Source organism: Antechinus flavipes, chromosome 1 (genome assembly GCF_016432865.1).
Source record: "Antechinus flavipes isolate AdamAnt ecotype Samford, QLD, Australia chromosome 1, AdamAnt_v2, whole genome shotgun sequence".
Classification (NCBI taxonomy): Eukaryota; Metazoa; Chordata; class Mammalia; order Dasyuromorphia; family Dasyuridae; genus Antechinus; species Antechinus flavipes.
Window position 1 is genome coordinate 652,685,139 of NC_067398.1, and position 24,785 is coordinate 652,709,923.

A 24,785-nucleotide genomic window follows, 5' to 3' on the forward strand; every position below is an offset into this window, starting at 1 on the left:
GGACCTAACATGCTTCCTCCCAAACAGCTTGAAGGCGTTTGCAACCACACTATACTAAACCTGGTGTGGCAATATGTGGCCGCTCCTGACGGCTCTTATTTTGCCTGCTCTGCTGGCCTTACTACATTTCTGGATGCCCGATCTTTTATCAAAAAACGCGATTACTGCGTTTCTGTCTTTCTCTTCCCTCATATTAATATACACCAGGCCGATGATTTCCTTGATATCTGGGAAAGAAAAAGTACTGGCAATTTCAGGACCAGGAGGGAACCCCTTACTGCATTAACCCTGACCGTCCTCCTTGGCCTAGGAGCGGTAGGAACGGGGACGGGTATAGCCTCCCTCATACAAAATGACAAACAATATTCCCAATTGAGCGCTGCTATAGATAAGGATTTACAGGAATTGCAAGCAGGACTTAAACACCTTAAAGACTCAGTAGCATCCTTAGCTGAAGTCATCCTGCAAAACAGAAGAGGCTTAGACCTTCTCTTCTTACAACAAGGAGGTCTTTGTGCAGCCCTCAAGGAGGAATGCTGCTTTTATTCAGATAAACTTGGCCTTGTTGAAAACAGCCTACAAAAAGTTAGGGACAGTCTGGAAAAAAGAAAACAGGAAAGAGAAAAAAATGAATCCTGGCATAAGAACTGGTTCTCCACTTCCCCCTTGCTATCCACTCTTCTCCCTAGTATTCTCGGCCCTCTTGTGGGACTCCTTCTCCTCCTTTCTTTTGGCCCTTGGGCCTTTAATAAACTAACCACTTTCGTTAAATCTCAAGTAGATTCTGCGATCACAAAAAGACACATCTTCTATCATCAGTTACGAGACCAAGACACCTTGGAACCTGAAGAGAAGATCGAAATACTCAAGTTCACTGAACAGCTCCTGAAACAGACAGGGTGTCAACGATTGAGAAAATTGTTGTTCTCATGCTTTAAAAAATCTTGAATGTCATGGAATCTGTATAACTGTGTAGTCTGTGTGACATATGTTCTATGTTCTGTGTGGTTTGTCTGTTATGTTGTTGTTTGGAAAACAACGTTGCAACTGTGCATAGTAAATTGGAGCTCCATGTTTGTGTGTGTCTGTGTTAAAAGTTAAAATAAGCTTGTAAGAGATAAGAATTCAGCCTCTGTGTTGCAGGCTTAGAAAATATCAAGAAGTTTGAAAAATCTTTCTCTCTCTCTCTCTGTCTCTGGCTGACTGCAGCAGCCTGTGAGAAGGGAGATAAGGGAAAAAGGAAACAAAACTTCTCTCTGAGGGTGGGGAATCCTGGAAAAAGCCCCTAATCTGTTTTTGCTGATTTAAAAGCTTTGTTAAGTTTTAAGAACAATGATTAAGGAAAATTTGCTTTTGATTTTAAATTTTTTTTAGGAAAAGCCTACTAGAGTAAAGAGCAATAAAATTCAAGGTTAGCCTGGCCTGGGCAATAAAAAGCTCTAGAGATAAGATGCTAATCGCTGTTAGAAGGAATGTGGTAGAAGAAAAAACTTTTAAAAACAGCTGTATTAGTTTGATTCAGTTTGTTACCTTCTGAAATTGGTTAACATAAGTTAATACTTTAAAACCAGCTCTGCTAGACGTGTGGGTTTTTGGAGGTTTATTATTCACTATAGGGTTGAATCTTACAGGTTTTTGATGGGAAAAGGAAAGAGGAATGCAGGTGATTTAGGAAGGACTGATTTGCAAGGGAAATTAAAGGTTCGCATGGTGTTAGGAAGGTGAAAGAAAGACTTTTGGGAGTAGGTGAAGAGGTGGGGGAAGGAGTCACCCACCCCCACTGCCTTCTGCTACTTTACCAAAGGAGTATCTGAGAAGGAAAGTTCTTTAAGGAGATTGTTTAAGTATGTAGTCAGAGGGAAAGAGAAAGTTGGAAATGGGTGGATTTGGGAAGAAACCTGATATTGGGAAACTGATGGGTTTAATCTTGAAAAGAATCCCCATGTAGGAAATTGAGTGGGGAACCTGAGGGAAGTTTTTTCTTTTAGGTTAATTGATTGAATACTTGTTTTTTTGATAGATAAAAGTTTTCTTGGTTAAAAGAAAATGGTCGTAAATGTGATCCATACTTTGGTACGAATATTTCTAAAAGTTTAATTGCTATGTTAAAAAACCTTCTTGAATTCTTTTATGTGGAATTGGGTTTTTTTGTATAAAGTTTAAATTGATTGTATTGGGTCATCCTGAGGTTATTTAAAGGCCTCTGAACATAATGGTTTTTTCTTTGTCCTTTTGAAAATGTTTGATATGGACAACATGCAATTTGGGATATTTTTCTATGTATTGGGTATTTTAAAAGCAAAATGATTTGTATGAATAATGTTCACTCATGTAACATCTACCTAGATATGATAATTGTTCTAAGTTGTGAACTTAACTGAGGCGAAATGTCTTTCTGTTATTACTGTAAGGTTATGGTAACTGTTTAAGATTTATCAGAAATTTGATTAATGACATTTGTTATTGGAGGTAAAAGTTTTTGGGCTTAGAGTTAATTAGCTAATGCTATTTGGGAGTTTTAAAGCTCCACCCTGTGACAGTTACTGGGACAATTGATTGATAAGCTGTTAAAACTCAACTGCTTATGTTATGTTAATTATGCTCTTGAATTTTTCCTTCTGTAACTGATCTCTCTCTGATCAGAGCAATGGTCAGTAGAACTGTTAATGCAATTCAATTATATCGTGCCTTGCTATTTTCAATCTGGTCATACGTAGTCATTGTATCCTAAATGCTTGGGCAACTGAGTATTTCGCCTAGTCATCCGTCTGTTACTGGATATTTGCGTTTTGTTCCGTTAAGATTTCTACATGATAAGTGGACAATTAACAGGGGTCTGTAAGACTGCAGCCGTTTGCTTGGCCTGTAAAGCAAACTCGTCTCTTCACATAGGAAACTGCTCTTCAATTTATTTTGGCCTCCTCGTATTTTGCAACAGTCTGGTGAACTGAGTCTATGAGACTGATCCAATCTTTATGTGTTAGATTTGTGTTTTTGTTCTAGATTTTGGTCAAATTACAGATATTGGTTTGCTTCTGGAACCTGGATCAGCTTTGATCAGCTTTGATTGCCAGCATAACACACCCACTCTGCAAGGAATGAGAGCCTCCTATCACTTCACAGCCTGAAGCAGCAGTTTTAAATGAGACCATGGACTTGATCCTGCATCGAGTATACTTTGAACTGATATAAGGGACTTTGGGAATGGTTGATGACTGACTGTTAAACCTTACCTGGATCATCTATTACTGTGTGTTTAAGATTTGATATGGATTTGTTAAAACTATGTAATCATTGCTGATAGGTTTTGAGGGCTTTTTAGGAAATGCTACTGTATTAGTCTGTTGTGTATAGGGATTTTGATTTGCTCTTGGGATTTATATTTTTTCAAGATACCTGAAAGAATGGGAACTCTTAGCTCCTATTCACTTTGCCTTAAGCACTTTTGCCCCACCTCCTCCTCATATCCATACAAGGTCTGGTCTCAGGTATTGCCCCCCCCCCCCCCCCCCCCCCCCGCATTCAGTGGCTGTGGGTGAGCCAATGACGGGATTATTGTGGCCCCATATTTCAGGATCATCATACCCTCTGGCTGCAGGAACACCCAATGACGGGATTATTGTGGGCCCGTTTTCCAGAAGCACACCCCGGAAGTTTGGTGCTGGGGTGCTGGGACGGATGCCGCCCACATAGCCTAAGACAGGGGTCCTGCCCTTTTCTGGCCTTTTAAGGTCGGATTACTTGGGTACTGAATATGGATGCCGGCCACATAGCCTAAGACAGGCCTCCCACCTATATATAAATAAAGAAAGGGGGATATGCCAGAGACCATGTCCTTGAACACTGACAGAGACCATGTCCTTGGAGGCAGGAGACAAAGAGCTAAGAAGAATAGCAAACACCCTAAATTCCTGAGATTAGATAATGTGTCATCTCCGCCCAAGATTTAGATAACAGTATACTCTAGGATTTCTGCCACACCTATGGTCCGACATTCTTCTCACTGTAACCCCCCACTCAGAAATCATATTTAATTAAACCCTCTTCATTCATTAAACAGAGACATTCACCATCTTAAATCTTGAGTTGCCTCTCTGTCTCTCCGATCCTGTTCCCAAACACGGCGTGTTTTACAGACTGTTGTCTTACAGAGCCTTTGATCCCCCTCGGCCCCGGCTCCACTCGATGACCCACTGTTGATGTCCTACCGGACAGGACAGCGGGTAACTTCTATCAGACTGCCCAAAGCACAAAATTTCTGAGAATCATTCCAATTTTCTTTGATTTCACAACATCCTATGGACCTGTCAGGCTTACTGTCCATGGGCTCCCATCCCTGCTGCTGCTTTCCCCAAAGAGTTCTCTCCTATTTGTATTCTCAGATGCACAAGACCTAAGGCCAAAGTCCTAACTACAGTGTGGGCCTACCCTGGACTAACCTTTCTTAACCCTTTCAGTGTTTTGAAGCACACGACCTCTCTAAGAAGAAATGACAGATTGGCTCCCCAACTACAGGAGAAAGGGATTTTTTACACCTACATTGGATATCTCCAGGTACAATAAATAAACTTGTCCACCTCCTCTAATCAAAAGGAAATGGAAAACATATACATTTTGAGATTGCAAAGAATTTGTTTATGAATTTGAAATATGGTTTGGAGAAAGATGGAATAGTTGTCAGAATATCAATTGTCAGAACAAGGTGAAGAACTCCTTTCCTTTCCACCCAAGGGGATGCACATGGTTCAGCTTGATTCCCCACTGGAAGGAATTGTTTGAATGCTCTAACAATGAGGATTTGGAGGCAGTCTTGAAGTCATCTCAAGGAGAAAAAGAAAGAGAGGAAGCACCTCTCTTCCATCCTTTCCACTGTCCTCAACAGCCTTTCCCAATATACCATCTCGTTGGAGCCTTACAACCACCCAGTGAGGAAATGGAGGCAAGCAGGTGAAATGGTTTGCCTCAGCAACACTCAACTCTGTGTGAGGTTGAATTGGAAACACAGGTCCTCCTAAGCCCCAGGCCCATGTCTTTGTTCTACATAAGAACAGAGAAGCTTCTTCAGGATAACAACAAAAGCTATTTTCTTTGGAAGTGAGTCTCTGATGGTTTGAGTTACCGCAACAGAGTCTACAGAAGAGGGTTCTCTCTTATGATCTCAGTTGTATCCTAGCTGCTCCCCCCATTGAGTACAGAGGAACCACCATCTTGTCCATCTCCTATTGCTGGTACAAGGTATGTCTCTCAGATCTCTAGAAACCACGACTTCCCACAAAATTACACACCTCCCCCCCCCAGAAAAATACAAACTACCTCATTCCTCCTTCTATACATATTTGGCTAACCCCATCCCCAGGATAGTCTATATCGTTCGTAAATCCTCCTACCTCTGAGAGCTTCTCGAAGATGCGAAAAACAAGGCAATCCCTTAGTGGGTGAGGAATCAGGATATGGAACGAACAGACACACACAAACAAAAACACACACACAAACACACACACACACACACACACACACACACACACACACAATCTCTCTCTTTCTCTCACTCTCCCTCCTTGCACTCTCTGTCTCACTCTGTCTCTATCACACTCTCTTCTATTTCTACTGTTTCTATTTCTATCTTTTCTCTCAATGTCTATCTACTATCTTCTCTATCTCTATAACTAGTATCTCTAATTTCTCTCTTTCTCTAAATCTGTCTCTATCGCTATCTTCTCTATATATCTATCTATCTTCTCTATCTCTAGCTCTATCTACTTTATATCTATCTCTATCTACTCTATATCTAACTCTATCTTCTCTCTATCTCTAGCTATTCTATATCTATCTCTATCTTCTCTATATTTATCTCTATTTCTCTATCTCTATCTTCTCTATCTCTAGCTCTATCTACTCTATATCTATCTCTATCTACTCTATATCTATATTTCTCTATCTCTATCTCTATCTTCTCTATCTCTATCTCTAGCTCTATCTACTCTATATCTATCTCTATCTTGTCTATTATCTATCTCTATCTTCTCTATCTCTATCTCTATCTACTCTATCTCTATCTCTATCTACTCTCTATCTATCTCTATCTTCTCTCTATCTATTCCCTTCTCCCTGTCCCAACCCTCTCCTTTCTTTCTCCCACAACAATCTTCCCTCCCACTCCCTCCCTCTCCCTCCCTTTCCCCCCCCCCCTCCCCCCCCCCCTCCCCTCCCCCCCTACTCCCTCTCTCCCTCTCTCGCTCCTACCACCTCTCTCCTTCTCTCGCTCCGACCACCTCTCTCCTTCTCTTCTCTCCTCTCCTTCTCCTTCTACCTCTCTCCTCCTCTCCTCCTTCCGCCTCTCTCCCACTCGCTCTCCCTGCCTCTGGCTCTGGCGCTCTCTCGCTCTCTCACTCGCTCTCGCTCTCTCTCGCTCTCTCACGCTCACTCTCTCTCCCGCACAGAGCACGGGCGCTTGAGATTCCTGCTCTTTTATCCTACTAACTCTTTGTGAGGTACTGATGACCTCACATGGAACCCTTTTTCTGTTCTATCACTTGCCTTCTTCCAATCTCCTCTGTCATTGGAAGGCTGGAATAGATGTGTAGAAACAGGAACCTTGTTGGTTACATAGTTTCATCAACCTATGCCCCTCTGCCTGTATTGGGTTTCAAACTTTATTTCCCCCTGATTCTCATTACATACATTGTCATCTTCCACCGAGAGTGTATCTTTACCAAAGATTCAAAAGAGCTCTCAACATTTAACTTTTTCAATCATTGTCTTTGTCTGACTGTCCATGAAAAAGGAAAAAACAAAACTACATTTGTATCTGACGTGCAGAGAGAAGGGGGATAGGATATTCTTCTTTGTAAAACTTCTTTGATTCAGCTTTCGTTTCTTTTCTCTTTCTGGTTCAAGTCCAGAACTGATATTTGGCTGTCTTGATTGTCAGCACAACAGAACTGACTTTTACCTCCTTCTCCTCTTCTCTATCTTCCCTAATATTCTTTACCTCCGTTCATTCCCTGTTGTCAATCTTCCTTTCATTTATTTTTATTGAAGTTTTTTATTTCTAAAACATAAACAAGGATCATTTTTTCCACATTGATCCTTGAAAAACCCTGCATTCCAATTATTCCCACCTTCCCCGCCTCACCTAGGTAGCATGCAATCCAATATGTGCTCAACATGGCTAAAATACATGTTCCTTCCAAAATAGGCCTGCCAATTTATACAATTACATTGCTGCACAAGAAAAAGGAGATCAAAAAGTAAAACAAACTGGGAAGGAAAAAATTCAAGCAAATCAGATGAAAAAGTGTGAAAAGCCTATATTGTCATCTACGCTCAGTTCCCACAGTCCTCTCCCTGGGTAAGATAACGCTCATCATCACAAGATCATTGGCATAGGCCTGAATCCCCTCATTGTTGAAGAGAGCCACTTCCATCACATTTGGTCCTCCTACAATCTTGTGTTGTCATGTACAGTGATCTCCTGCTTCTGCTCACTTCACTTAGCACCTTTTCCTACAAGTCTCTCCAGGCTTGTCTGCTACCACCCTGCTGGTCACCAAACTTCCTCTCACACCCTGGATAGAAAGTCTGCCTCTCTTGAAATCATCTTGTGGATTTGACTTAGCCAATTTGCCAAGGCACTGCTAGCTTTGTTGTGAAAGGGTTCATTTCAGGCTCTCTAATAATTCTCCTAATAGTCCTACAAATCAACTCGAAAATAAGATGGAAAAAGGGCTTGATCGAGTGGACAATTTTCTCTAAACTAAAAGTTTGTATCTGAAAACACAAAAACAAAAAACAAAAACCCACACAACCCCAAGACGCATCTGGGTCAGGTTTGCACTTTAAAGCCTGGAGACCTGAGAGTATGCAGCTCTCAATTGGGACGGGTGAAAGAGAACAAAGAAAGAAGGCATCAGTCAAACAAAGTAACCGGAAAGGGAAGAGGACTCATTTTCTGGAATTCTATAAGTTTTGTTAGGCTTCTTGAAAGTATCTTGTGACTAAGCTTATTATCCTGACCAATAACTAGTTGCAGTTACAAAGATCCCAATGAAGGATGACTTGAATGATAATCTACAGCTTTGCTAAGTAGGAATAATGTCTAGTGATTGGCTTTTATATCTGGAATGTTGTACTTAAGGCTATCTCCTCAGATATCAAGATGAGTTTTAAATTTTAGATGATGAATCTCTATTAGGGTTGCATGAGACAATCACTAATCTCTGGTATGTGCTAGAATCGTGCATTTGTTTACTTTCATCACAAAATCTTCGAAATTTGTGTGCAGACATTGAAACATTACGGAAAATTTAAATCTGTATTCGATATGATTTTGTGGTAAAAAAAAAAAAAAAATAGGTGAATAAAACAAAGTTCTGGTAACTTACCTTAATAGATCACATGTTAAATCCCCTAACTAGATGGAATATGTGGCTTTTTAAATGTTTATTGGGTAATTTGTAAAAATTTTGATCTATGCTTTAAAATTTCATCACTTTGCCTAGACATTTGTATAAGTTTTATGAAATTTATGAAATAAATTTTGAAATAACACCACAGTTATTTAGATATTAGATATATTATGAATAAGAATGGTTTGAAAAAGAAGGGACAAAAAAGATTGGTTTACAAAAGCAATTGATTGTTTGAATGGAACATCTTGTAAGAATACTCCAAGGTAAAATACTGATTTAAAGAAAAAACTTGTCTTAATTGGTGTGTATGTTGAAATTAGAAATGACTATAAATTAAATGAGACATCTCTCCATTTTTGTGAAAAGCTATGTTGTGTTTCTTCAGCTATGATTGATGGAAATTGTGAAATTGTTCATCAAATAGGGTTACTGTCATAATACTAAAACCTAAAATTGTAAAGGATTATTGATGTGTGATAGGTTGATAGGAAGAAAGAGACAGCATGGTAGAAAGAGGGAAAAAGAGAGAGGGAGACAGGAGATGTGAGGGATAGACAATAGCAGAATGTTTTGGCTGGTATCAAAAGGTAGCTTCAAGACCCAAAAATTGAGAAACAGAAGGGACGCCAAGAATGGTAGTTACGAGATGGAGTCGGAGAACATAGAAAGGGGTTTTAATAATGATGGAAAGAAAGGGTCATTCTTTACTGGATCTTGCCATTTGCCAGGAGAAAGAAAACTCCAGTTTGGGGCATGACTTTAGCCGTCAGGCACAATCCTGAAAGGGACTTAATATCCTAAGAGAGTTAGCTCTAAGGAGGAGAGGTGGCTTTGGAAAGCTTAGTGGCGATAGCAGTGACACCACATGGCATAGGGTTAGGCCAAGGACAGCACGAGGCAGAGTGTCTTGGGGGGCTGACCCAGGGGAGGCCAGTGGCCTTGGGGTTGTCCATGGGTAGATTTTGTGGGGAGGATTTGGCCCCAGATACATGGATGGGATAGGGAAGGAGACTTCTGTCCCTGTTTTGTACACTTGTCGGGTTGAGGAAATGCTTGGTTCTGTATGTAGAGTTCCAGTCTCTTCGTCTTTAGGTTTCTGAAGAACTTCAGAACAGGTCTATTTCAAATGGGAGGGGGGAGAGTCTGGCAGGTAGCCAAAGGGCTACCGACATGTGTATCCCCTTGGATACAGCAGGGTTTCTATGGAGCTAATATCCCAAAGAGATCTTAAAGGAGGGAAAGGGGCCCACATGTGCCAAAATGTTTGTGGCAGCCCTTTTTGCAGTGGCAAGAAACTGGAACCTGAATGGATGCCCATCATTTGGAGAATGGCTGAATAAACTAGGGTGTATGAATGTTATGGAATATTATTTTTCTAAAAGAAACTCTCAGGGGGCTGATTTTAGAGGGGCCTGGAGAGACGTACATGACCTGATGCTAAATGAAATGAGCAGGACGACGAGGTCATTGTACGTGGCAACAAGAAGATGATACAGCACTCCATACTGATGGATGTGGCTCTCTTTTAAAAGGAGATGATTTGGTGATGAAGAGAGCCATCTACACCCAGAGAGAAGACTGTGGGAATTGAGTCTGGATCACAAAATATTTTCATTATTTGGTTTGCTTGCATTTTCAGAGTTTTGGTTCCGGATCTGATTTTTCTTGTGCAGCAAAATACTTGTAAGCTTACATATATTGCCTTAAGCATCATATTTTCACATGTCTAATATATATTGGATTGCCTGCCATCTAGGGGAGAAGGGACCATGAGTGCAAGCTCTTCCTGGACTTTTCTGTTAGTTTTCATCATATACAGTCCCGTGCTGCTTCCTATATGCCCCTGACCGGGGCACCTTTAAGTCCCCAAGTCCCGACTCCTACACTCCCTCATTGAGCTCCCAGACAATTCTGAAGGCTCATTAAAGGCCCATTCTGAAGCCTATCTGGAAGAGGAGTACATTCTTAGGGAAGGATTGCCAGATGGATTGTACACAGGGGCCCCAGGCAGGGGCTTCAAAACTCTTTTCAAAGCCTTCCCTTAGAAGAGTGAAAACGTCTCTAGAATTGTTGCTAAAGGAGATCATGCTTCCAGGAGGCCACACTGTTCCCCTTTGAGGAAATAAAAGCACAAATTGGGGGGGAAAGTTCTTAGAAATTTATTCTGGAAAAGCTGGATGAGAGACATCCATGATAACTATCTTCCCCTCTCCGTCGTCCTCTCCGTGTGGTCCCCAGTTCCTCTCCCTAGTGACCCCCATTCTGACCCCAATTTGTTTCTCCTTTTTTGCTCATATTGGACTCTTGCATGTTTCATCGAATTGAGAGTTGTTTCTTCCGGAGTGTAAGCCATGGAATGCCAACTAGTTGGTCAAATCCCGGGATCCCCGATTCCGACACTCGGCAGCCCCCTGCTGCTGACACCGCCTGCAAGTCACGTGTCTCCCGTCCTCACTCTGGACCGCAATAGGCCCCGCCAGCTCTTCAGCCCTTTTCAGCTGAAGCAGCTCCAGAAGATGAGACCTTTGTCCCTTTGTCTCAAACGAATGTGGGTCTGGACTGCTTGAGGGGAGAAGAATGGGAGAATGGCCCGAAGGCCTTGGGCCTGGACAGTGCTCGAGTTCCATGGATACCACTGGCTGCCGGGTGGCAGTTGAGGCTCTGTGACGACAGGGCTTCCCAGTCGGAGGGTGCGAGCTGGTGGAAGCAGGGTCTCCCATTGCTGCTCATTGCTTGAAGCAGCATTATCCTCTGGCCCGCTTGCTGGAGGACTCAAGCACTAGAATGGACCAAGATTGCTTCGCTAAAGCGGTTCTGGAAATCTTCCACCCGTGTGAGGCTGTTGGCCCCATTTAGAAAGGGCCAATGGTAGGTGGCGGGTTACAGTTAGTACTGAGGAGAGGGACCAGCCTGAAGGCCTTGCTAGCAAGGATGTCCTAGTGGAAGAAATGCATTGGGACTGATGTGAGGTGGCATGAAAAAGGGACTACGGGGGACCAGGGCAAGGTCTCAGAGGCTCTATCTAGGACCTTAGGTTTTTGTTTCAGGACATCACACGATCCCTATTCTCAGAGGATTGTAGCACAGAAAAGTCAGAGCCTAGCTCTAAATTTCAGGCAGTCACATGATCCCTGTTTGTAAAGGTCAGTAGGGGAGAAAAATCAGATCCTAGGCCAAAATTTCAGGCAGTTCATATGACCCAAACAACCTAGACAGCCGTGCTGGTCATTGGTCAGTGGTTGCTTCCTTTTCGGTCCATCCAATGAACCCGAGCCTTTTGCTAGTTAAGCCATTCCCTCTTTCCCACCTGGGGCCCCACACCAGGCTGCTCCCTTGGGGTGCTGGCACCTTTCCTTGCAAGGACTGAATCCATGCTTTCTGTGGGCATCTGGAGATGCCTCCAACTAGCCCCTTTGAGCCGGGGGGGGGTGTCGCACACAGATTCCTGCTTCTTTCCTTTGTGCTGGTTTTTTGCCTCGGGATCAGATTTTTTCTTCCACAACCTGAGAAATGTGGTTAAATGGGTAAAAGAATTGTAATGATTTCATTTTGGTCACTTGCCGTCTGGAGAACATGAGATTAAGGGAGTGAAAGAGAAACATTGGCAACAAAGTTTGACAACAATGAATGTTGAAAACGATTTGGAAAAATACAAATTTCAAGATTGAAAACAAATTTTAAAATACTAGATGAAATCTTTCCAATGGAAGATCTCTTCTGAACTCTTCTCTCGTTTTCCTCCCTCCCCTTTTATCTCAATCTTTTCCCTCTGTCTTCCCTTCCTCCCTCCCTCCCTCAGTTCATCTCCTTCCATGCTGCCTGTTCTTTCTCCTTCCTTCCTGCCCTATCTCCTGCCTCCCCTCACAATCAGCCCTCGGTGGATATCTTTCCAGTCTTTTCCTGAGCTGCTGACGTGTCTTGTTCAATTCCATTTTTAACACATTCATATTTGAATTTCTTTCTTCCAAAATTTTCCCTTTCATCTGAGGGTTTTTGAAATTTGGCACTATTATTCCTATGTCTTTTCCACAATGGATTTCGTTGAAGTGGTTGAAAATGGGGATTTTTTTTTTCCTATTTCTACATTTTCTCATTTATCATTCCAGGACAATATTCCCAAATTATTTCTTGCAAGGTTCTATTTTTGGTCACACTTTTCAGTAATCAAGTTATTCAGTTTTCTATTCTACTAATATTCTAATATGTTCTCCAGATCTGTCTTTTATGTTTCACATTCTTCTATTTGTTTCCAATGTTTACAATTGGTCTTGTTATTTCTTGATTGTTCTGCATTTCCCTGGCTTCCCATTACCAATCTTCAGTTTTCAAAGAATTCTTTTCATCTCGGGACTCCTTTCCTCCTTGGCAAGTTGGTTTCCTTTTTTTTCCCCATATGCTTTTGGTTTTTCTTGGAGAGATTTTTTTTGGTTACATTTTCCTCAATTTGATTTGATTTTTTTAATTCTTTTTTTGAGTTCTTCTACACATTTTCTTTGGGGTTGCAGCCATTGCACATTACTCTTTGGGGTAAAAGCTTTTTTTACTGAAATGGCCTCCTCTGAAGATAAACTCTCGTTTTCCCTGTTCCCGTAATATATTTCAATGGTGGGATTCATCTTTGCAGATGCATTTTTTAAAAAAGAGATTAAGCACCTCTAACTGTAGTGTGAGAGGAAGGTTCCTCAAGTTTCCCTTCAGTGTTTCCCTCTGACCAGTAATCCCCAAACTCCAAAAATAGGAAGCCCAAAGAGCGAGCTCCCCTCTCCTGCAAGGACTGGTAGCCAGCTGCATCCCTGGCCCACTGCCTCTGTACCCACTGGGGACTGGTTCCTTCTTCGAAGGTTTTTTTTTGGTCCCACTTTTCAGGTAGTCCAGTTCTACATCGTTCTATTTTATTCTAATCTCTTCTCCAGATCTTTTATGTTTCACATTGTTCTATTTATTTCCAATATTTCCAATTTGTTTTATTTCTTGATTTTTCTGCATTTGCCTGGCTTCCCATTGCCAATCTTCATTTTACAAAGAATTATTTTTTCTTGAGATTCCTTTCCTCCTTTGCAAGTTGGTTTCCTTTTTTTCCCATATGCTTTTGGTTTTTCTTGGATTTTTTTTTTTTGACAGGTTTGTTTTTGGTTACATTTTCCACAATTTCATTTCATTTGTAAATTCTTTTTTGAGTAGTTCTACATATTTTCTCTTGGTTTGCAGCAATTGCACATTTCTCTTTGGGGTAAAAACTTTTTGACTTAAGAGTCCACCTCTGAAGATGAATTCTCCTTTTCCCTGTTCCCATAATACATTTCAATGGTGGGATTCTTCTTTGCTGATGCATTTTTTAAAAAAGAGGTTTAGTACATCTAATTGTGGTGTGGGGCAAAAGTTCAAGTTTCTCTTCAGTGTTTCCCTCTGACCAGGAACCCCAAACTCTGACCAGGAACCCCAAAGCAAGCTCTCGCCTCTCCTGCAAGGACTGGCAGCCAACTGCATCCATGGCCCACTGTATCTGGACTCATTGGTTCCTTCTTGGAAGGTTCTGTTTTGGATCACACTTTGCACATAGTCTAGTTCTACACTTTTATTCTATTCTAATCTGTTCTCCAGATCTTTTATGTTTCACATTCTATTTATTTCCTTTTTTTTTTTTTAAATTTTATTTAATAATCACTTTATATTGACAGAATCCATGCCTGGGTAATTTTTTTACCACATTATCCCTTGCACTCGTTTCTGTTCAGATTTTTCCCCACATTCTATTTATTTCCAATTTGCTTTGTTATTTCTTGATTTTTCTGCAATTCCCTGGCTTCCCATCGCCAATCTTCATTTTTAAAGAATTATTTTCATTTTGAGCCTCCTTTCCTCATTGCAAGTTGGTTTCCTTTTTTTCCCATAAGCTTTTTGAGCGATTGGGTTTTTTTTTGTTTTTTTTTTTTGACAGGTTTGTTTTTGGTTACATTTCCGTCCATTCCATTTGATTTTAAATTCTTTTTTAAGTTCTACCTATTTTCTTAAGGGTTACAGCCATTGCACATTACTCTTTGGGGTAAAAGCTTTTTTACTTAAGTGTCTGAAGATGAACTCTCCTTTTCCCTGTTCCCATAATATATTTCAATGGTGGGATTCTTCTTTGCAGATACATTTTTGAGAAAAGAGATTGAGTACCTCTGTGGTGTGTGGGGAAGGTTCCTCAAGCTTCCCTTCAGTGTTTCCTTGTGACCAGTAACTCCCAAACCCCCAAAACAGGAACCCCAGAGCAAGGGTTTCCCTCTCCTGCAAATACTGATAGCCAGCTGCAACCCTGCCCCACTGCCTCTGTACCCATTGGGGGCTGGTTCCTTCTTGGAAGTTTCTTTTTATGGTCACACTTTTCCGGGAGTCAATTTCTATGCTTTTCTATTTTCTTCTAATCTGTTCTCCAGATCTGTCTTTTAGCTTTCACATTGTTCTATTTATTTCCAATACTGCCAATTTGTTTGATTATTTCTTGATTTTCTGCATTTCCCTGGCATCCCTTTGCTGATCTAAATTTTTCAAAGCATTATTTTCATCTTGAGATTCCTATCCTGGGTTGCAGACTTGTTTCCATTTTTTTTTTCCCATATGATTTTGTTCTTCTTTGGAGTGATTTTTTTTTTGGTTACATTTTCCTCAATTTCCTTTGATTTTTACATTCTTTTTTGAGTAGTTCTATTTATTTCCTTTTGGTTTGCAGCAATTGCACATTTCTTTTGAGGGTAAAAACTTTTTTGCTTCAATGTCCACCTCTGAAGATGAATTCTCCTTTTTCCTGTTCCTACTATATATCTGAATGGTGGGAGGCTTCTTTGCAAGTGCAATTTTGTAAAGAAGAATGTTAAGCACCTCTAATTGTGGTGTGTGACAAAGTTCCTGAAGCTTCCGTTCAATGTTTCCTTTTGAGGAGAAAGTCCAAAATCTCTGACCAGGAACCCCTAAAGCAAGAGGTCCCCTCTCCTGCAAATCGTGGCAGCCAGCTGCATCCCTGCCCCACTGGCCCTGTACCCACTGCCGGCTGGTTCCTTCTTTCCAGGGCCAGGTCTTCAGGTAGTCAGTGGCACCGCTGGGCCCGGCTGCCATCCCACTCAGGCCAGCTTCACTCAGGCCTCCAGCTCTCAGACTTCAACTTGACTCTCAGAGAGTTTGGGAGATAAAACACTCTGTGCTTCTGCTGAGGCTCCAGCCCCTCCCAGCTAGACCAGGAGTCCCCACTTCTTCTGTGGATTTAGCCCCCACATGTTGCCACTTCAGACACGTTCGCGTCCAGCCCAGAGGCTTTCTTCACTTTTTTGGTTGGTCTGGAGGACCCCTGTGCTACCGCGAATCTTTGATTGAAAGGGGTCCCTTCACACATTTCTTCTCTTTGGGGGGGAGGGGGAAACGGGGAGAGCTGGAACTGGAGTCTAGGCTCCAAGCCCTCCCTACCGTCCTCCAGAGAATAAATTTTTCCAAAAGTTTGGAAAGCGACCTCGGTTTGTCTCTGGGCCTTGTCTCTGGGCGCTTGAAGAGGATTGCTCGGGGTCCGTCCTCGGAGTTGTTTTAGACTTGGCATCCAAGGCTGGCTGGACTTTGCCTCCCCTTTTCCAGAGCCCTTGCCTGCCTTTGGCGCGGGAAGAGGCTGGGCTCTCTTGTTGGCCTTGAGCATCTTTGCCTAGGGGCCAATTGAAGGAGGGCTCGTAGGGCATTTCCTGGCACGTGGTGCATTCTGTGGGAGGGGCTGGATGCACTTTCTTGCTGCTTGGATCACCAAAGGTCTTTTTGATCGAGATGACTCGCGTTTCTTCTTCCTCGGCTTCAGACTCGTCCCCTTGGTCCCATGCGGAGGAGGATTCCGAGGTGATCTCGGAGGAGGATGTCTCGGATCTTGTGTCCCTGTCGCTCTTGTCAGCCCAGGCCTGCATGGCTTTCTCAGGGCCCCTGGGCCAACCAGGAGGGAATAGTTCCTTCAGAACCAGGGGAACTTCCAGCGAACTAGAAGGAGCCGCCAAAGCTGAACTTGGCCCCCAGGATGGGCCCGCTACCTCCTCCTCCTGCCTTGCTGAGGCGGCAGCCGGGATGCCGTTCTGGCCCTCCACATCCAGCACTTGCTCATCACTGCTTGAGGAGCAGGGAGTAACCCGATGAGGGGGACCTGGGAAAAGGGATTTGGCCTTCTGGAAAAAGCTCTTCTCCTCCGGGACCAAGTCTGTGAATGAAGAAGGGACCATATGAACAAAGGGGAAGGAATCGGCAAGCAGACCTGGGCGGGGGAAAGATAGGAGCGGCTCACGGTTTATGATTTACCCCCAGGGATCCCTGGCCTTTGGAGGACAACCGGACCCTTGTCAGTGTGCTCTTGCATATGCTCTCCCTCGTTCACATACTGGGAGGAAGCCCAAGAGACAACTTCATTCCTTCCTATTTTTCTGGTAACCCTCTTGTTTGTACAGTTGTTTGTAGGGGCTCACCGCCTTAGACTGGGAGCTCCTCCGGACCAGAGCCCGGCTTGGGCCATTCTTTGCATCCCCCCAGTGCTTACTATGGAGCTTGGCCCACAGCAGATAATGTGGATTGACTCTGGCCTCCATTCATTCTTCCCCCTTTCTCACTTTTCTAAACTCTGCACTGTCATTTCTCACATTCTCAGTCAGTTGAGTTTTACTAATTAAAATGCAAAATTACTCTTAGAACTTCCAAAGTAGAAAAGGGAAGATACTTTTGGCTTTTTATTGAATTTCTTAAATATTGTCCCCTAGTTCCATTCACATTTTTTCCTTTTACATTTGTTTTTAAGATTTTTGCTTTCTAGCTTCTTTCCCGGATTCCCACCCACAATTAAGAAACCACATTTCAAACTATGCAAACTTTTCCATCAAAGTTGTGAATAAAAACATACATCTCCCACCTTAATGAAAAATAAACACCTCAAGAAAAATTAAGTGAAAAGTAGAGCGATCAAAAGAGAAATAGAGAATGCTTCTATCTGTATTTAGATATAATTATTCCTAATCTGTGAATCGATAGGATTTTTTGTTTGTCTAAGTCCTTCAGAGGAGTTGTAGATGATTGTGCTACTGGGAAAAACCAAATCATTTTCAAATGGTCAGCCCAGAACATTGCTGTCACTTCATATAGGGCATATTTTACCTTCTTCAAGGAAGACTTTGCAGGGTTTTTTTTTCCCCCCCTGAAGACATTCTGCTCATCATTTCCCAGAGAACAATGATATTTCATCAGAGAAATGGGTTTCAAAAATGGTTTTTCCATTTACCGTTGATCATTGTATTTCCCCCCATTTATTCTCTTTTCAGTCTCTTTCCTCAAAAGTGTTTCATTACTGATCAATGACTTGCCCAAAATGACCTGTTCTTTTATCATCTTCCCCTTCCCATATTCCATTCCCCTCCTATTTTCCTGCAGGCTAAGATAGAGTTCCATGGCCCTATTCAGTATTTATGGTACCTCCTATTTGAACCAATACCACTAAGAATAAGGTTCACTCAACCAACTTCTCCTCTCCCTCTTCCAATCGATGAGAAAACTTTTTTCTAGCCTCTCTTTCTTATGGTAGATCATTTACACCATTCACTTCTCTTTTCCCCTCTTCCTGTACATTCCTATAGCAGGCCTTTCCATCATTTTTAAAAAGATATTATCCCCTCTTATTCCACTCATACCCCTTACCCTCTGACTATGGATATTCCTTTTACCTCTCAGAATATTGATCATGTCCTAAGCAGTTGAAAGCATCCTCCTAGGTCGCAATATTATCACATCAAGCTTAACCACTCCCAGGTGGATTGAACCTGCTTCAGTCTCTCACTTGAGCTCTCTTCCCAAATTCCCACATCATATCTCTTGAACATTTTGTCCCATTTGCCCAACTGCACCAGAAGCTCCAAGTGTCCAAAACAGAACCTGTTCTTTGTCCTGCACTCTCTGCCCTCTTCTGAAATTCCCTTTTCTGTCCACCAGGTGTGCCGGCTCAGGCAGCCACCACTCTTCCCTTTGCTTAGCCCACATAGGAGCCATCGAGTTAGGCATCTTTGAATTCCTTACTCAACCTGTTTTTTTCCGCAGAGATCTTCTTTTCTTCCCTCACGGAGCTAGCAACCAGTTCACCCTGTTCCCCTGTCTCCTAACCTCTTCTGTTAACCTGATTGTTCCATTAGGATCATGCCTTGACACATTACTTTTCTATCCTCTAGATTGATCTGGCAGATTCTTGTTTGTGAGCTTTTGGCCTTTCCTCTTAGAATGAATTTTGGGGTGTCTCTTCCTCCTTTAATATAGTGACTGATAAAAGAACAAGTATGACTACATGTTTGTTGATTAATTGATTCTCACCGTGGGGCAATATTCGATTTCTCTTCCCCATGTTGAAGCCGAGGGAATTCCTGAGGGAAGAAAATGTCAACAAATTAACACTAAGCTTTGGTTCCAATAACTACCCCATCTTCCCAGCTAAAGGAGCAGCAAGCAGTACAAGAAAGCCCGGACAGCTCACTGGGCACAGCCAGCTATTGCCTTTCATCATCCTATGTGTTTTTACAGTAGAGCCAGCCTCAACACAATTGATAAAAATCCTTTTTTTCCCCATTTTATCCAGTTTGATCCATTCGTAAAGGTCCCTTTCCCTGTTTCCCCCTTTCTCCATCCCTTCTTTCCTCTCTCCTCATCATTCAAAGTAACCCAAAGGCAGCAACTGAGAAACTCCCTTCTATGTCAATAGAAAAACAAGAGGATGGAACCTTGTAGGCAAAGTGTCTGTCAGTAGAAAGCAGAACCTGTAAAGTTCATTGGTTTGCTGTGGCGGGTAACTTCTATCACACTACCCAAAGCACAAAATTTCTGAGAATCATTCCAATTTTCTTTGATTTCACAACATCCTATGGACCTGTCAGGCTTACTGTCCATGGGCTCCCATCCCTGCTGCTGCTTTCCCCAAAGAGTTCTCTCCTATTTGTATTCTCAGATGCACAAGACCTAAGGCCAAAGTCCTAACTACAGTGTGGGCCTACCCTGGACTAACCTTTCTTAATCCTTTCAGTGTTTTGAAGCACACGACCTCGATTGCTTCCCCAACTACAGGAGAAAGGGATTTTTTACACCTATATTGGATATCTACAGGTACAATAAATAAATTTGTCCACCCCCTCTAATCAAAAGAAAATGGAAAACATATACATTTTGAGATTGCAAAGAATTTGTTTATGAATTTAAAATATGGTTTGGAGAAAGATGGAATAGTTGTCAAAATGTCAATTGTCAGAACAAGGTGAAGAACTCCTCTCCTTTCCACCCAAGGGGATGCACAAGGCTCAGCTTGATTCCCCAATGGATGGAATTGTTTGAATGCTCTAACAATGCGGATTTGGAAGCAGTCTTGAGGTCATCTCAAGGAGAAAAAGAAAGAGAGGAAGCACTTCTCTTCCATCCTTTCCACTGTCCTCAATAGCCTTTCCCAATATACCATCTCGTTGGATCCTTACAACCACCCAGTGAGGAAATGGAGGCAAGCAGGTGAAATGGTTTGCCTCAGCAACACTCAACTCTGTGTGAGGTTGAATTGGAAACACAGGTCCTCCTAAGCCCCAGGCCCATTTCTTTGTTCTACATAAGAACAGAGAAGCTTCTTCAGGATAACAACAAAAGCTATTTTCTTTGGAAGTGAGTCTCTGATGGTTTGAGTTACCGCAACAGAGTCTACAGAAGAGGGTTCTCTCTTATGATCTCAGTTGTATCCTAGCTGCTCCCCCCATTGAGTACAGAGGAACCACCATCTTGTCCATCTCCTATTGCTGGTACAAGGTATGTCTCTCAGATCTCTAGAAACCACGACTTCCCACAAAATTTCACACCTCCCCCCCCCCAAAAAAAATACAAACTACCTCATTCCTCCTTCTATACATATTTGGCTAACCCCATCCCCAGGATAGTCTATATCGTTCGTAAATCCTCCTACCTCTGAGAGCTTCTCGAAGATGCGAAAAACAAGGCAATCCCTTAGTGGGTGAGGAATCAGGATATGGACCGAACAGACACACACAAACAAAAACACACACACACACACACACACACACACACACACACAGTCTCTCTCTTTCTCTCACTCTCCCTCCTTACACTCTCTGTCTCACTCTGTCTCTATCACACTCTCTTCTATTTCTATCTTTTCTCTCAATGTCTATCTACTATCTTCTCTATTTCTATAACTAGTATCTCTAATTTCTCTCTTTCTCTAAATCTGTCTCTATCTATCGCTATCTTCTCTATATATCTATCTTCTCTATCTCTAGCTCTCTCTACTCTATATTTATATCTACTCTATCTCTATCTCTATCTATCTCTATCTCTAGCTATTCTATATCTATCTCTATCTTCTCTATATCTATCTCTATCTGCTCAATAACTCTATCTTCTCTGTATCTCTACTCTATATCTATCTCTATCTTCTCTATATTTATCTCTATTTCTCTATCTCTATCTCTATCTTCTCTATCTCTAGCTCTATCTACTCTATATCTATCTCTATTTCTCTATCTCTATCTCTATCTTCTCTATCTCTAGCTCTATCTACTCTATATCTATCTCTATCTTGTCTATTATCTATCTCTATCTTCTCTATCTCTATCTCTATCTACTCTATCTCTATCTCTATCTACTCTCTATCTATCTCTATCTTCTCTCTATTCCCTTCTCCCTGTCCCAACCCTCTCCTTTCTTTCTCCCACAACAATCTTCCCTCCCACTCCCTCCCTCTCCCTCCCTTTCCCCACCTCCCTCCCCTCCCCCTCCCCCTCCCCTCCCCCCTACTCCCTCTCTCCCTCTCTCGCTCCTACCACCTCTCTCCTTCTCTCGCTCCGACCACCTCTCTCCTTCTCTTCTCTCCTCTCCTTCTCCTTCTACCTCTCTCCTCCTCTCCTCCTTCCGCCTCTCTCCCACTCGCTCTCCCTGCCTCTGGCTCTGGCGCTCTCTCGCTCTCTCACTCGCTCTCGCTCTCTCTCGCTCTCTCACGCTCACTCTCTCTCCCGCACAGAGCACGGGCGCTTGAGATTCCTGCTCTTTTATCCTACTAACTCTTTGTGAGGTACTGATGACCTCACATGGAACCCTTTTTCTGTTCTATCACTTGCCTTCTTCCAATCTCCTCTGTCATTGGAAGGCTGGAATAGATGTGTAGAAACAGGAACCTTGTTGGTTACATAGTTTCATCAACCTATGCCCCTCTGCCTGTATTGGGTTTCAAACTTTATTTCCCCCTGATTCTCATTACATACATTGTCATCTTCCACCGAGAGTGTATCTTTACCAAAGATTCAAAAGAGCTCTCAACATTTAACTTTTTCAATCATTGTCTTTGTCTGACTGTCCATGAAAAAGGAAAAAACAAAACTACATTTGTATCTGACGTGCAGAGATAAGGGGGATATGATATTCTTCTTTGTAAAACTTCTTTGATTCAGCTTTCCTTTCTTTTCTCTTTCTGGTTCAAGTCCAGAACTGATATTTGGCTGTCTTGATTGTCAGCACAACAGAACTGACTTTTACCTCCTTCTCCTCTTCTCTATCTTCCCTAATATTCTTTACCTCCGTTCATTCCCTGTTGTCAATCTTCCTTTCATTTATTTTTATTGAAGTTTTTTATTTCTAAAACATAAACAAGGATCATTTTTTCCACATTGATCCTTGAAAAACCCTGCATTCCAATTATCCCACCTTCCCCCCCTCACCTAGGTAGCATGCAATCCAATATGTGCTCAACATGGCTAAAATACATGTTCCTTCCAAAATAGGCCTTTTGCAGTACTTCAGAGCTTACAAGAATTATTGGTTTGCTGTGGCGGGTAACTTCTATCACACTACCCAAAGCACAAAATTTCTGAGAATCATTCCAATTTTCTTTGATTTCACAACATCCTATGGACCTGTCAGGCTTACTGTCCATGGGCTCCCATCCCTGCTGCTGCTTTCCCCAAAGAGTTCTCTCCTATTTGTATTCTCAGATGCACAAGACCTAAGGCCAAAGTCCTAACTACAGTGTGGGCCTACCCTGGACTAACCTTTCTTAACCCTTTCAGTGTTTTGAAGCACACGACCTCTCTAAGAAGAAATGACAGATTGGCTCCCCAACTACAGGAGAAAGGGATTTTTTACACCTACATTGGATATCTACAGGTACAATAAATAAACTTGTCCACCTCCTCTAATCAAAAGGAAATGGAAAACATATACATTTTGAGATTGCAAAGAATTTGTTTATGAATTTGAAATATGGTTTGGAGAAAGATGGAATAGTTGTCAGAGTGTCAATTGTCAGAACAAGGTGAAGAACTCCTCTCCTTTCCACCCAAGGGGATGCACACGGTTCAGCTTGATTCCCCAATGGAAGGAATTGTTTGAATGCTCTAACAATGAGGATTTGGAGGCAGTCTTGAGGTCATCTCAAGGAGAAAAAGAAAGAGAGGAAGCACCTCTCTTCCATCCTTTCCACTGTCCTCAACAGCCTTTCCCAATATACCATCTCGTTGGATCCTTACAACCACCCAGTGAGGAAATGGAGGCAAGCAGGTGAAATGGTTTGCCTCAGCAACACTCAACTCTGTGTGAGGTTGAATTGGAAACACAGGTCCTCCTAAGCCCCAGGCCCATTTCTTTGTTCTACATAAGAACAGAGAAGCTTCTTCAGGATAACAACAAAAGCTATTTTCTTTGGAAGTGAGTCTCTGATGGTTTGAGTTACCGCAACAGAGTCTACAGAAGAGGGTTTTCTCTTATGATCTCAGTTGTATCCTAGCTGCTCCCCCCATTGAGTACAGAGGAACCACCATCTTGTCCATTTCCTATTGCTGGTACAAGGTATGTCTCTCAGATCTCTAGAAACCACGACTTCCCACAAAATTTCACACCTCCCCCCCCCCAAAAAAAATACAAACTACCTCATTCCTCCTTCTATACATATTTGGCTAACCCCATCCCCAGGATAGTCTATATCGTTCGTAAATCCTCCTACCTCTGAGAGCTTCTCGAAGATGCGAAAAACAAGGCAATCCCTTAGTGGGTGAGGAATCAGGATATGGACCGAACAGACACACACAAACAAAAACACACACCCACACACACACACACACACACACAGTCTCTCTCTTTCTCTCACTCTCCCTCCTTGTACTCTCTGTCTCACTCTGTCTCTATCACACTCTCTTCTATTTCTACTTTTTCTATTTCTATCTTTTCTCTCAATGTCTATCTACTATCTTCTCTATCTCTATAACTAGTATCTCTAATTTCTCTTTCTCTAAATCTGTCTCTATCTATCGCTATCTTCTCTATATATCTATCTATCTTCTCTATCTCTAGCTCTATCTACTTTATCTCTATCTACTCTATATCTATCTCTATCTTCTCTATATCTATCTCTATCTGCTCAATATCTAACTCTATCTTCTCTGTATCTCTACTCTATATCTATCTCTATCTTCTCTATATTTATCTCTATTTCTATCTCTATCTCTATCTTCTCTATCTCTAGCTCTATCTACTCTATATCTATCTCTATTTCTCTATCTCTATCTTCTCTATCTCTAGCTCTATCTACTCTATATCTATCTCTATCTTCTCTATCTCTAGCTCTATCTACTCTATATCTATCTCTATTTCTCTATCTCTATCTTCTCTATCTCTAGCTCTATCTACTCTATATCTATCTCTATCTTCTCTATCTCTATCTCTATCTACTCTATCTCTATCTCTATCTACTCTCTATCTATCTCTATCTTCTCTCTATTCCCTTCTCCCTGTCCCAACCCTCTCCTTTCTTTCTCCCACAACAATTTTCCCTCCCACTCCCTCCCTCTCCCTCCCTTTCCCCACCTCCCTCCCCTCCCCTTCCCCTCCCCTCCCCCCTACTCCCTCTCTCCCTCTCTCGCTCCTACCACCTCTCTCCTTCTCTCGCTCCGACCACCTCTCTCCTTCTCTTCTCTCCTCTCCTTCTCCTTCTACCTCTCTCCTCCTCTCCTCCTTCCGCCTCTCTCCCACTCGCTCTCCCTGCCTCTGGCTCTGGCGCTCTCTCGCTCTCTCACTCGCTCTCGCTCTCTCTCGCTCTCTCACGCTCACTCTCTCTCCCGCACAGAGCACGGGCGCTTCAGATTCCTGCTCTTTTATCCTACTAACTCTTTGTGAGGTACTGATGACCTCACATGGAACCCTTTTTCTGTTCTATCACTTGCCTTCTTCCAATCTCCTCTGTCATTGGAAGGCTGGAATAGATGTGTAGAAACAGGAACCTTGTTGGTTACATAGTTTCATCAACCTATGCCCCTCTGCCTGTATTGGGTTTCAAACTTTATTTCCCCCTGATTCTCATTACATACATTGTCA

At 42.3% G+C, this 24,785-nt stretch overlaps 2 protein-coding genes and 1 pseudogene across 6 annotated transcripts in view; 1 reads left to right on the forward strand and 2 right to left on the reverse strand.

Moving 5' to 3' along the window:
- Positions 1–5,492, reverse strand: part of LOC127544681 (uncharacterized) — a 53,008-nt gene extending 47,516 nt beyond the window's left edge. For all 4 annotated transcript variants that reach the window (XR_007949511.1, XR_007949510.1, XM_051971449.1 and 1 more), the window contains exon 1: positions 5,388–5,492. The gene's annotated coding sequence lies outside the window, so the exon portion shown is untranslated. The remainder of the gene's footprint in view (positions 1–5,387) is intronic.
- Positions 1–17,593, forward strand: part of LOC127544676 (ribonucleoside-diphosphate reductase subunit M2-like) — a 681,272-nt pseudogene extending 663,679 nt beyond the window's left edge.
- Positions 13,549–23,510, reverse strand: LOC127544683 (uncharacterized). Of its 2 annotated transcripts, none has more exons than XM_051971452.1 (3): positions 23,419–23,510; positions 18,753–18,802; positions 13,549–16,611 (listed from the first exon to the last, which is right to left on the reverse strand). In XM_051971452.1, exons 2-3 carry the CDS (start codon positions 18,781–18,783, stop codon positions 15,848–15,850), a joined length of 795 nt encoding a protein of 264 aa, XP_051827412.1. In that variant the 5' UTR covers positions 18,784–18,802; positions 23,419–23,510; the 3' UTR covers positions 13,549–15,847. The 2 variants fall into 2 exon arrangements, with proteins under 2 accessions (XP_051827412.1, XP_051827411.1); XM_051971451.1 differs by lacking the exon at positions 23,419–23,510 and adding an exon at positions 20,371–20,477.
- Positions 23,511–24,785: the final 1,275 nt, after the last annotated feature.